This window comes from Ursus maritimus, unplaced genomic scaffold (genome assembly GCF_017311325.1).
Source record: "Ursus maritimus isolate PB19 unplaced genomic scaffold, ASM1731132v1 scaffold_11, whole genome shotgun sequence".
Classification (NCBI taxonomy): Eukaryota; Metazoa; Chordata; class Mammalia; order Carnivora; family Ursidae; genus Ursus; species Ursus maritimus.
Genome location: NW_024423453.1, coordinates 4,415,253 through 4,427,122, shown reverse-complemented (window position 1 = coordinate 4,427,122; position 11,870 = coordinate 4,415,253). Strand labels below are relative to the sequence as shown.

General features: G+C 39.3%; 1 protein-coding gene across 1 annotated transcript; it reads right to left on the bottom strand.

The window, feature by feature from the left end:
- Nucleotides 1-297: 297 nt before the first annotated feature.
- OSTC (oligosaccharyltransferase complex non-catalytic subunit) lies at nt 298-11,204 on the bottom strand. The gene is made up of 4 exons (XM_008689414.2): nt 10,993-11,204; nt 7,067-7,160; nt 5,142-5,339; nt 298-875 (listed from the first exon to the last, which is right to left on the bottom strand). Exons 1-4 carry the CDS (start codon nt 11,129-11,131, stop codon nt 857-859), a joined length of 450 nt encoding a protein of 149 aa, XP_008687636.2. The 5' UTR covers nt 11,132-11,204; the 3' UTR covers nt 298-856.
- Nucleotides 11,205-11,870: the final 666 nt, after the last annotated feature.

Sequence of the window (11,870 nt, the reverse complement as noted above, 5' to 3'; positions counted from 1 at the left end):
AAAATGAATGCCTGAAGGGAGTTTTCATCTCACGCAACCGCATTCACAACAACTCTCACATATATATGCAGCCCGTGCTTGAATATTTATAGGGATACAAGATGGCGACCCCAAGGACAACCTGTCAACTACATTTTGAGACCTTAGACCTACTAACAGTAGCTTAGGAGAGTCATAAGAATGAATAATTATGAACCAAAAAGTTAATACCACCAGTTAATTAAATCATATACACAAGTGGCCTTCTTGGTGCTGCGGGCGGCATGTCAGTCTCATAAAACACAAATATGAAAGGTATTAATTAGAAAAATTATTTATTTCTGCTCCTTTCACACATCTTATTGTGCACGAAACAGTCTTGCATACACATCTGAATAATGTACTGTCACACACTCTGTTTAAAGGCAAAGCACCATAGGTAAAGCTGATCATCTGTCCAGAGTTCTCAGCTTATGGGATCTTGCTTCCTGATTTTACATTAATTTTTGAAAGTCAGAAATGTCAACTCCAAAATATGTTAAGGGGACTGTAAAAAATAATCACTTTATTCAATATTATAGTTGTAGAAATGGAGTAGATTTTCTTTAAGAAATGAAAAACTAAGAAGAAAATGCCACTTAACATCGTTGGTACGTCAGTATAGGCCAGCAGGAAAAAATACTGTGATAAGCTTGTCTCGGATACCAAGCACACATTCTAGTTCAAGCTTTAATATGCTTCCTATTTTTCACTAGATGCTTCTTTTCTGCTGCTTCACTCTTTTTCCATATTTCTCATCAGAGGATTGGTACAGCCTTTAAAACCTCATTAACAGGAGCAAATCCAGTATCTGCTGATTTCTTCTCAAAAGGCATTTTTAACCCATCAGATAGCCCCTGCAGGAATAAAATTCATAAACACAAAAAGTGAAAAGCAAGCAACATTTCAAAGTGCCCAAATTTTATAATGAATCAAATGACAATCTAAAAATGTAACTGTGTGATTCCTCCTTATGGTTTTTATTTCGAATCTTGCCTCCACAATAAATGAATACATTACTGGGCTTCATTTCCATTACCCTTTCCCCTCAAAGGATAAAGTTACAAACCATTATGTTCCAAACTTGCAGGCAAATGAAAAGACACTCAACACACCTACAGGGCAGTTAAAAAGCCAGGCCATGAAGCTCTCCTTCAACCAGGACTGATTTAAAATGCAAGCACGGCAGCTAGTTATCTATTTCCTCAAATCACAGAATTAACAACAAATGAAGAAGAGGAGGGAAAGGAAAATGACAAGAGGTATACGATGATAACAAGGAGAAACGGCAGGTCACACTAAGGAAATCAACTAAAAAACTGGAAAGTGCTGCTGTTTCTAATTGAGTATAAAATAAAAGGACCCTGAGTCAAGAAGGCAAAATTACGCTTCATGTTCAGAGTCCAGCAAGTAATAGTTACCAAATAATAAGTATTTGCTAAATACAAATGTGAATGTTACAGAGGCAATAAAACACTTTAGAAAGTGGCCTGTCAAAAAGGAGTAAGATAAAAGTTTTTTAGTACATGAAGAATTAAATTTCAATTACAAGGAAAAATCATGTATATGCGTTCTCCTAGTTCCTAAATGACACTGAGTAAAGTATTATTATTTTCTTACTTTTATTTTTCATCCTCCCTTACCTTTAGAACTTCTTCTCTGAACTGATCCTATGATCTTAGGACTTACGCAAGAGCTCCCCAGCTTTTCCCATCAGGTTTAATAAGCATTAGTTCAAACTGCTAAAAAGGCAATTTTTGCCACTCTGACTAAAACAGGCCTTTTGGGGGTGGCTGGGTGGCTCAGTCGGTTAAGCGTCCAGCTATTGGTTTCAGCTCCGGTCATGATCTCAGGTCATGATCTCAGGGTCGTGGGATCACCAGGAGTCTAGTTGGGCTCATGCTCAGCAAGGGTCTGCTTCAGAATCTCTTTCCTCTCCCTCTGCCCCTCCCCTCGCGCTCTCTAGAGCTCTCTCTCAAATCAATCTTTACAAATAAATAGAAAATAAAACAGGCCTTTTGTTCTCAATTGCATAATACCTATTCAAAAGACTATTTTATACAGCTTTCTAACAGACTTGCCTGGAAGTGGAAACCCACCCCTCCACTCCCGTCCACTTTGCCTAATTTTAGGACATCACAGCATGGCACAGCACACCATCTTTTACTTTTTTAATTTTTAGGATTCTTTTAGGTCAAAACTGCCCTATTAGTGAAGACTAAAGAGAATCTAATGACCATTATTTTTCAGAAGAAACGAGTACAAAATCGTACCAAAGTCTCCTACCCGGTATCCAACCATTATTTCATTTCTTTAAAACTATGCACATTTAAAAGGTACCTAACACACACACACCGTCCCACCCACATTATCTTATGAATTATATGAGAAAAATTTTACTTTCAAAATGAAAACTGCTTTTCTGTAACTTTGTACTAGTACCATAAAAATATCAGGCACTAAAATTTGACTTTTCACTTTAAGCGCACTGTCACATATGCAAACAGTCAATCAACAGTCACTCATTTTATTAGTGTCCATGTTCCTACAAAGGACAACGCATCAAATAAAGCCACATGTTGATTTGTCAAATTACATCTGTAGGGGAGACATCAGGTCTCTAAAAAAGCATAAACCCAAAATATAAAACTAATAGTACCAATTCGTTGCTATTGTTTTTTCCTTTGTAAAGGTTCCTCTTACTAAAGATATCAAACTCTCTGTGGAAGACTTCAACCCTGGAAGTTATCACGATCAATCCTATATAGCACAGCCACCTTTATCTCAGACGCTAGCAACTTATTTGATCTGAAAAGACCCTTGGTTACCAGTGTTTTTAATGTCTTTTTGTTGCTGCTGTTCCACTCATTATGCATCAAACTGTTATATATATTGGAACATCAAAGATCATTTGTGTGCAAAAAGACAGACATATCCCCTCCTTGCTGCTGGTACTAACCACAGCCCTATTGTGTGCAACACGTAGGCCCACAAACATGGCTCATTGTCGTGTTTGGGGCCTGCAAACATTCCAGAAAATGCAATACTGTTGCTTCTCTTTCTCCTCTAAAAAAACTGTCCGTTGTTTCTTCCCACTCCGCACTCAGGGAACGAGGCTTTAGGAACTGCAGATGAGAAATCATATCAAAGAAGGAACCATATTCTTTCCTCTTAAAAATTTAAATCCTAGATTTAGCTGCATGACAATTTACAGGAAGAAGTAATTATCTGTTTAGATCATTGTTCAGCTTAGATTAAATCTAATTTATACTGGAAAATTATATATAAAGGGAGAATACCCTATTTCCTATTGTTCACTTAGTCAGCAATCTTGGATGCTGGCCTACAAATAAGGACAAGAAGACAAATATTTATATAAATAACTGAAACCATAAGATGGAGTCAATCCAGAGAAATAAGTACTTCCCAAAGCTCTTTTTTTTTTAAAGCAGTAGATAGCTCTATTATCCTACAATCAAACGTCTGAGCTAAAAAGAAAGCACTCACATCCTAAGGAGAGGACCTAAAACCATAAGAAAGAATGAGCAGCTTAGGTAGAATAAAAATAAATCTCATTCTATGGGCAAAACCAGCCCACTTCTGTTCTGCTAGGTGCCTCCAAAGTTCCATCTGTTTTGGTTAATTCGTAGTAGCCTCTTGATCTCTCTGGGAGCCTCCTCTTTTCTTGTTTTGCTGTGGAAAACTTCAGCCTCTTCCATACCAATATACCTTCTCAAACAGCGACAGGAAAAAAAGAGGACGCTGAAGTACGCGATTCTTCATACAGTGTAGCCAATGGCCAAAACTATTTTTTTAAAGATTTTATTTATTTGAGAGGGAGTTGGCAAGCATGAGTTGGGGGAGGGGCAGAGAGAGAAGCAGACTCCCCACTGAGCAGGGACCCCCCCCCCCCCATGCAGGGCTTGATCCCAGGAACCTGGGATCATGACCTGAGCCAAAGGCAGAAGTTTAAGCGACTGACCCACCCAGGCACCCCAAAACTATTTTCCTGAGACAAAAATAAGAGCCACTGGCAGAGGAGTCTGAGGGAACTATATGGCCACACAGATACTCAGCTGACAAAGAACACTGCTCTCTTTTCCCACCCTGCCAAGATTCGAACATGACTGCAGGATTAAGTACTTCTGACTTGCTAGGGGAGGTCTGCCCACTCCACTCCAGATGTGTTACAGACACTGGACAGGTGAAGCCACAGAACAAGTGAACCTGTGAAGCTCACACACATTCCTGTATTCCCTTTTAATGTCTCTTATAATAAAATAAGGGATATCGGTTCTAAGAAATCAGTACCGGTGACACTTGATGTTTAACATATTCCCTAAAAAATGAATTTACTAAGAGCCAATCTTTGTATGGTATGTGTTTGCCCAAAGTTCCTGCAGTTACTAATACATCCATAGGTAAAACCAGAATATAGGGAAATGTGATCAGACTTGTCCACATTTCAAATTAACGATCTCAAATGGAATTATAAAAGTTGCTGTAAAACTAAAACTAATTTGTTTTTGTTCTAAAGATATTTTATGTTTTCTGAAACAAAATGTTCATATATATATACATACATATATATCAGGCCTGCAAACATAAATTCCTTCCTCTTAAAAATTTAAATCCTAGATTTAGCTGCAACAAACACACACACACACACACACACACACACACGAAATCCTTTTCCCAACTTTTTGGAGAGGCAATAACTCCCTGTCCAAGGCTTAATGGGTTTTCCTCATATCCGTATTCAAAGAGCAGCAATGACTAATGCCTTGAAAATATTCCCTACTATCACTACTACTACTGGAATCCCATATTTTATAGATAATCCAAAAAGCAATTTAAAGAAACAGTATCTCCAGTCAGTGGTGATGTTGCAGAAAAATAACAGCACGGAGATAATACTCAGAAAGACCTACCGATTTCAATTTTACTACTAACCATAGTTAAAACCTCAAGCAAGTCACAAATCTCTTTGGTTCTCGGAACTGTCATCTGTTTAAATGAAGGTTAAATTAAATCTCCCATGATTTCGTGTGATCCAAGTAATTATTTTACCAACTTGCAACAGAAGTGAAATTGCTGATTATACAAAGTACTTAGTAACTTACGGCAGTTTCATTCTCATGAATACTCTAGCCATGAAAAAACTCAATAGGACACAGACGAATCCAATGAATAGAAGAAGAAATCTATTGAGTTTTGGAATGTTTGGTGCATTCGATCGGTCCAAGATTATGAAACCTAAACCTCCCATTGTAAACAGGAAGCTGGATGCGAGTCCTTCCATAATATATTGTCCATTTACTCTGAAAAAGACCACAGCAAAACAGTAAGTGAAAATTCCCGGAAAAATAAAATACTTGTCTTTAGATTGAAATTCTTATTTCTGCTAAAATATTTTTGTGCTAATTTTTATTCTTAACCTTAAAACTATTTTACCACATTTCTGTGTATTCTTGTCAACAAAATTTATTGAGAGCCTATTATGTATCGAGCAGTATTCTAGGTTCTGGGGATACAACAATGAAAATCTGTGCCTTCACTGCTCTTTTATTCATAAGTTTGAAAACCTCAACTAACACAACTGTCTATGTAAAATCAGTGCTAAGATTTTATTAGCTTAAAAAGCCAATTAGTGTATGTATATGAACTCTTTACCCAGAACTTTTGTTTAGCTTTTTTAAATGATGGCATTTAAATTTCTATTATCAATTTCAAATTCTGAATTGGTTAGAAATGTTTCTAGAAGTTTTATGAGCATTAATAAACCCCTTGGGGCACTTGGGTGGCTCAGATGGTTAAGCATCTGTTAAGTGTCTTGGTTTCGGCGCACGTCATGATCTCACGGGTCATGGAATTGAGCCCCGTGTGGGGCTCCACACTCAGCAGGAAATCTGCTTGAAGATTCTCTCCCCCTGCCCTCTCCCCATTCTCATGTGTGTATGCTCCCTCTCTCTCTAAAATATACAAATCTTTTTAAAAATCGACAAGTAAATAGCTGTCTTGTTTCAAAGGGAAAATTTTAAAAGCAAGCATTTTTACCCAGGGCTCCATGAACCCCACAAGGATTCCAGCAATCTATAAACACTTAGAATTATATGCAAATTTTTATATACACATATATCTGATTTTTCTTGAAATACAGAGCTTTTAAAATTCTGAGTTCATGGATCCCCCAAAAGCAAATTCCTCTGTTAAAGGGATAATTTATACATAGGTATATGTAATGGAGGTATATATTTTTTGTTAGCTAATTCCTTTAACTGAAACACAATACATGCACTAGGCTCAAAATTCAAACAGTGCCAATGACGACACTATGAAGGTTTCCCTACCATCAAGACCTCCTGTCATCTAGATTTCCCCTACTTCCAGAGAATCACAATAATCTTTTCAGTAATATTCTATGCAGGGAATACCATTAAAGTAAGTGTAAATGCAAATATACAGATATATTTGATAGACAGTCACCAAGTGGGTGTTAGAAAGCAATACAATAAGCACTGCTCAGATGAACCAAACCACACTGCAATGGTGTTCTGTTCTGGAAATGGAATGCCCAAGTCTCCAAAATTATTTCTTTTATTTGGCAGTATAATCCAGGGGCCCACAGATTTTTTTCTGAAATGGCCAGACAGTACATGTCTTGGGCCTGCAGGCCACATGGTTTGTGTCACATATACCACTGTAAATTACATACTCGGACAGTATATGAACAAACGGGCACGCCTAGTTCCAATAAAACCTGACTTACAAAATAGGTACCTGCAGTTTGCTGATCCCCGGAATAGCCAAATGTATTTTAAACCAATACCTTCCTTTAAATAAGCAATCATGTCAATCACTATGAAATACTTTATTTCCTAATAAATAAGTAACATCTATTTCTTGCCCGCTTCTTGCCATCTCTGAATTTAGCATTTTAGCTATCATCTAAATGCAGATGGACCCACAGGTTTCACTATATTTCTTAAAAACACCCATACCCCAGCAACCTTCCTTTACACCAAACATTCAAAAAGGTAAGTGTTACCTGTAGGCCAAGAAAGCTACTGGTCTCTGATGCCCATGTTCATCGGTCATAGAACCAACACTTGGAGGTTCAACAATAACATCATAAATTATTCCTATAGAAAGACAATAGAGTAGAGTGGATTCCTAATTTTCAAAAAGGATTAGAGTTTTCATGTCTCTAAAGGTTCATTTATATTTCAACAGGACTGCTATGACATGACAATCAAGTGAAGCCCAGCTAATCTCCTAAACTGTAAACCATTCAAAAATTCAACCCAATATTTTAGAATATTATCTTTAAAACAGGTATTTGATATAAGAAATTCATTCAGTAACTGTTTCTAATACTCAAGAATTACTCCACAATAAAGGAGATTTAATATTAAAGGCTATATTTTAGTTCAAGAAAATGTTCCACATATGCTTGGATATGCTTCTATCAATTGAGAGGTAACTAGAGAAATTTTCTTGCTTAAATATAAAATAAGGAGACATTTTTAAATCATACCAACAGGCAGACAAGCAATACTAGAGATCCGTGATCACTAATGTTAATGTCCATCACTGAGGTCATAATGTCACTGTGATCACTACTACTAATGTCCATCAACACTCATAGTTTTCCCAACCTCCCACTGCCAACAACTACTCTTCATCTTTCCTATATTCTCTAACATGCTCACTTCCACCTTTTCTTAAGCATAGTAAGACTGTGTCTCCCTCACCCTGGACTAACAAAGCAATCACATAGGAATTCCCTAATCTCTCCACCATCACCACATCTATAAACTAGCATCTGCACCCATCCTTACCTCCTTCCTTCCTTCCAGCTAAAGACAGAAAGAGTCCCTACTCCTATTAATGTGGGATTCTTTCTGCAATTATCAGGACTCCAGCCCCTCCCCCTTCTCAGAGACTTGGATCCTTTGGCTATCTCTCCTCCTTCCTGTATTTTCAACCTCTCCTTCCCTACATCAACTTTCTCTTGACTCCAAATCCTCCTAGTTAACATCCTATTTCTATGCTTCCTTTTTGAAACAAAGTCAGACTTTCTTCTGGAAAAAAAAAAAAAAAAGGTAAACTTCCTCATTTACCCTTCATTCTTCAACTCACTCCAACCTGGCATCTGCCTCTACTGATCTCACTCTTGCTAAAGTTGCCAATAATCTCCATGTAGCCAAATTCAATGGACATTTTTCAGTTATCTTAGGAGGCTTCCCAGCGACACTCAATCCAGCTTACTAAATACATTTTCTTTGGAGGAAAATTGGCTTTTGTGACACTCCTGTGTTTTCTTGTTACATTTCTAGCAGGGCCTCCTCTTCTGTAAATCCACTAAAATGTTGGGATCTCCTTGATCCACTGCCCTTTTTCTACAATTCTCTCCTGAACTGAACTCATCCCTTCCCAGGGTTTTAATTCCATGTGCTAATGATTAATGATTATCAGTGTGCCAATACCTATCAAATAATGTTAGCACCAGTAGAATTAGATGTAAGCTCCCTAAGAACAGGGACTTTCTCTATGTTCTTCAATATCTGGCTTATGAGAGGATTTCAAAAAACATCTGTAATTAACCAGTTTCAATAGAGACCTCTTCTCAATTCTAGACTCATAGCTGCAAACTTACTATTTGCTATTACATATCCTGAAGGGACCTCTGGTTCACCGTTCCCCACCAAAAAACCTCATCTCTTCAATCTCAGAAAAGGACCCTTCCATTTACTCAGATGCTCAAAGTTAAGATTCCTTCATACTGGGGCGCCTGGGTGGCTCAGTTGTTAAGCGTCTGCCTTCGGCTCAGGTCATGATCCCAGAGTCCTGGGATTGAGCCCCGCATCGCATCGGGCTCCCTGCTCAGCGGGAAGTCTGCTTCCCCCACTCCCTCTCCCCCTACTTGTGTTCCCTCTCTTGCTGTCTGTCAAATAAATACATAAAATCTTAAAAAAAAAAAGATTCCTTCATACTTCATTCTGTCCAATCCATACATCCAATCAATCCATCAAGACCTACTGAATCTACTTCCAACTATCTTTCGTTATACTTTCCTCCATCTCTACTGCCACCAAACTAGTTAGTCTCAATCAACTACAAAACCCACCTAATTGGTTTCTTGATTCCGTATGTGTCCATTCTTTTCCCTCTGCCTAGTATTTCCTTTCCCCCAATTCTTCAGATTTTGGCTAACATGTCATTTCCCTAAGAACCACACTCCAATATAAATGATATTCCCAACTCCCATTATTTTCTCATAACTTCTTGTTCTTTCTCTTCAAAGAATCTCTGGTGATTAGTAATGGAAAAAATAACGCAGGGAAAAAGATTTCTGTGATATTTAACCTGTCTCAACCATGATATTACAAGCTTCAGGAGGGCAGCGTCCTTATGTTTCGTTGACTGTTGTTCCCAGTACCTAGTGCCTGGAACTTAACAGGGGCTCAATGCATTGTTTGCTGACTATTTCTCAGCAATAAATATTATTTATTTATAGAAGTACACTCACAGTTTTTAGAAGAGACTCCTTTCCAGTGGCAAAACCGATTCCTTGTATGAGATACCTCATGGCCTTGGCCACTAAAAGGTGTCCTTTGCAATCTGCCCCTGGGGTTGGAGCGGAGAATCTCCCCATTACAACAATCAACAGGGAATAAGTGGACAGAAGGAAAACTGTGAGGCTTCTAACGAAGGCTTGGGCTCCAAGGGGGTAAGGGTTAGGAGAAAGAGACTAGCAGATCAAAGCAGATGAAGACTATTATTTTTTTTAATCACATGCATTTTAAATTTCATTTATTCAATACAGTACCTATTAATGTGCTGAGGAATATTAATCCTAATGTTATGCTAGGATAGTATCTTAGCAATATAAAAAATATTCAAAATGTGTTTTACTTAAATGAGTACAAGTTAACCATCACGATTCTGGATTGGGAGTGGGGGTAGATTCAAAGGCACATTCCAGTACCAAGCCCTCAGTTTCAGATTGTTCCGTCTTCAGTACCAATTCTTTTCACACCTATGAAAATAAAGATGTCTATGGCTATTTCCTCAAAAACAGAGCCACTTTTGCTGTCCCTAATCTGTAAGCTTCAATTTTTTAACTTCCAAATTAAGTACTCCACTTCCCAAAATCTGAAAGTGCAGAACAGTCTTGAGTAAATCTTCAATCTGTGGCTTGAAAGGGTGGTGGCTGGAAGACTGTAGCCGGATTGCCAACTCATCACTATACAAAACAACGCCCCTTTTGCAACTTTTTATTTGAAAACAAACAAACAGGATAAGACATTCTGCAGTGTTCAACAGTACTGCTATTTTCCTAATTCTTTAAACTCTCAACCTCTGCTTTTTGAAATACAATACCTTCTGCGAATCTAACTCCAATCTCAAATATTTATCAACACCATGGATTCGGAAAATTCCATTGACATTCATTGTTGATCGGGGCAAAAAGCAACACCAGACCCTTAGGCGTGACCTAACAAACCTAAGGACTGCCAAGTCTCTCCCAACGTTCCAGGGACTGTAGACAAAGATATGGTAAAAGTCCCAAACCTTCTTGACCAACCATGGAAGTAAAACGGACAAGACTAGACTCCTCCGGGATCTTTGTCAAAAAACTTACGGCAGGCAATAGAGCAACAATATGGGCTTGAAAAATATATTCGATTCGGATCCCTAGGCTAAGAGGCTAGAGGTGCGGAAAGGCGATGGGCGTGAGAACAGTGAGAACAATGAGTAGCCTCTCAGAATACAGAACAGGGCGTGAGGGCAAATAAACCTTTGGGCCGTTAATACTTGAGACCCCAGAAATTCCCTCCACCCTCCAAAAAGATCGAGAGCACAGAGATGCTTCCCCCGGGGCTGAGAGTCAGCGGATTAGACGCGCCTCCGGGGCGGGCCGGCTCTCCGCGTCTCAGGGCCTCTGGGGCCCGAGCCAGCCCAAGTTACCTCCGGTGATGAGGAAGTAAGACACCACCACCAGAGCGTACACCGTCATGGCCGACGGCATGTGCACCCAGGGCGGCTTCTTCAGCTTCAGGTTGGGGCATTCGAGCACTAAGAACGGGACGCGGTACAAAGTCTCCATGCTGGTGGCGGCAGCGGCTTCTCTCGACCTCAAGCCCCACACGCCACCCGGAAACAAGTCCGCCCCTCCCGCTCGCCGGCGCCTGCGCCGGGAGGAGGATTGCAGGTCCGCAACTCTAGACGGCAGGTTGTCTACCTACGGGGAAAAAGAAGAAACTATGAAGAACGGATAAACAACAGAACTTTAAGCTATGTATTTTTAAATTTTGTTAAACATAAATTTGAATAAGAAGCTCAATTATTGCGAATGAATAAGCGGGTGATTTATGTACCTTCAAGGACCTGCAGGGCGTCAGACGTGGCCAAGCCGGAGCAGCAGAAGGGACCGTATCCTTCGGAGCCCCTCCCACTCGCCGGCGCTGGGGATTTGGAAGCTGATTGGACGCGGGGCGCTCTAGGTTCCCAGAGCTGGAGGATGAATGGGAACTTTTGGGAAGTTCTACCTTTTCTATTAGCGGTTTTTTCAAGAGCCTGAGAGAGCCCTAGTTGCTGAACTTTTACTTCCCGATGTAGTTGCGGGGACGGTAATAACAATTATTATTAATATTTGCTAAACTAATATATTATCAGAATGTTTAAAATATCCAGACCAGATGTATGAAAAATATCGAGGACAACTCCACAGGATGCCTAAAGCTGATACCTTGAGGTGACCAAAATACTATTTTAAATAACCCGTGTCTTCCCCTCCACTTTGCTTCTCCTACAGCCGTCCCTATCTTCATAAATGCTAAAATCTT

What these genes read in the sequence shown, in the direction of transcription:
- OSTC (XM_008689414.2), bottom strand. Translation starts at nt 11,131, where the DNA reads ATGGAGACTTTGTACCGCGTCCCGTTCTTAGTGCTCGAATGCCCCAAC. An exon ending in TTACTTCCTCATCACCGGAG is followed by an intron (nt 7,161 to 10,992) that starts GTAACTTGGGCT and finishes GTCTTTCTATAG; the next exon opens with GAATAATTTATGATGTTATT. An exon ending in GTAGCTTTCTTGGCCTACAG is followed by an intron (nt 5,340 to 7,066) that starts GTAACACTTACC and finishes GGTCTTTTTCAG; the next exon opens with AGTAAATGGACAATATATTA.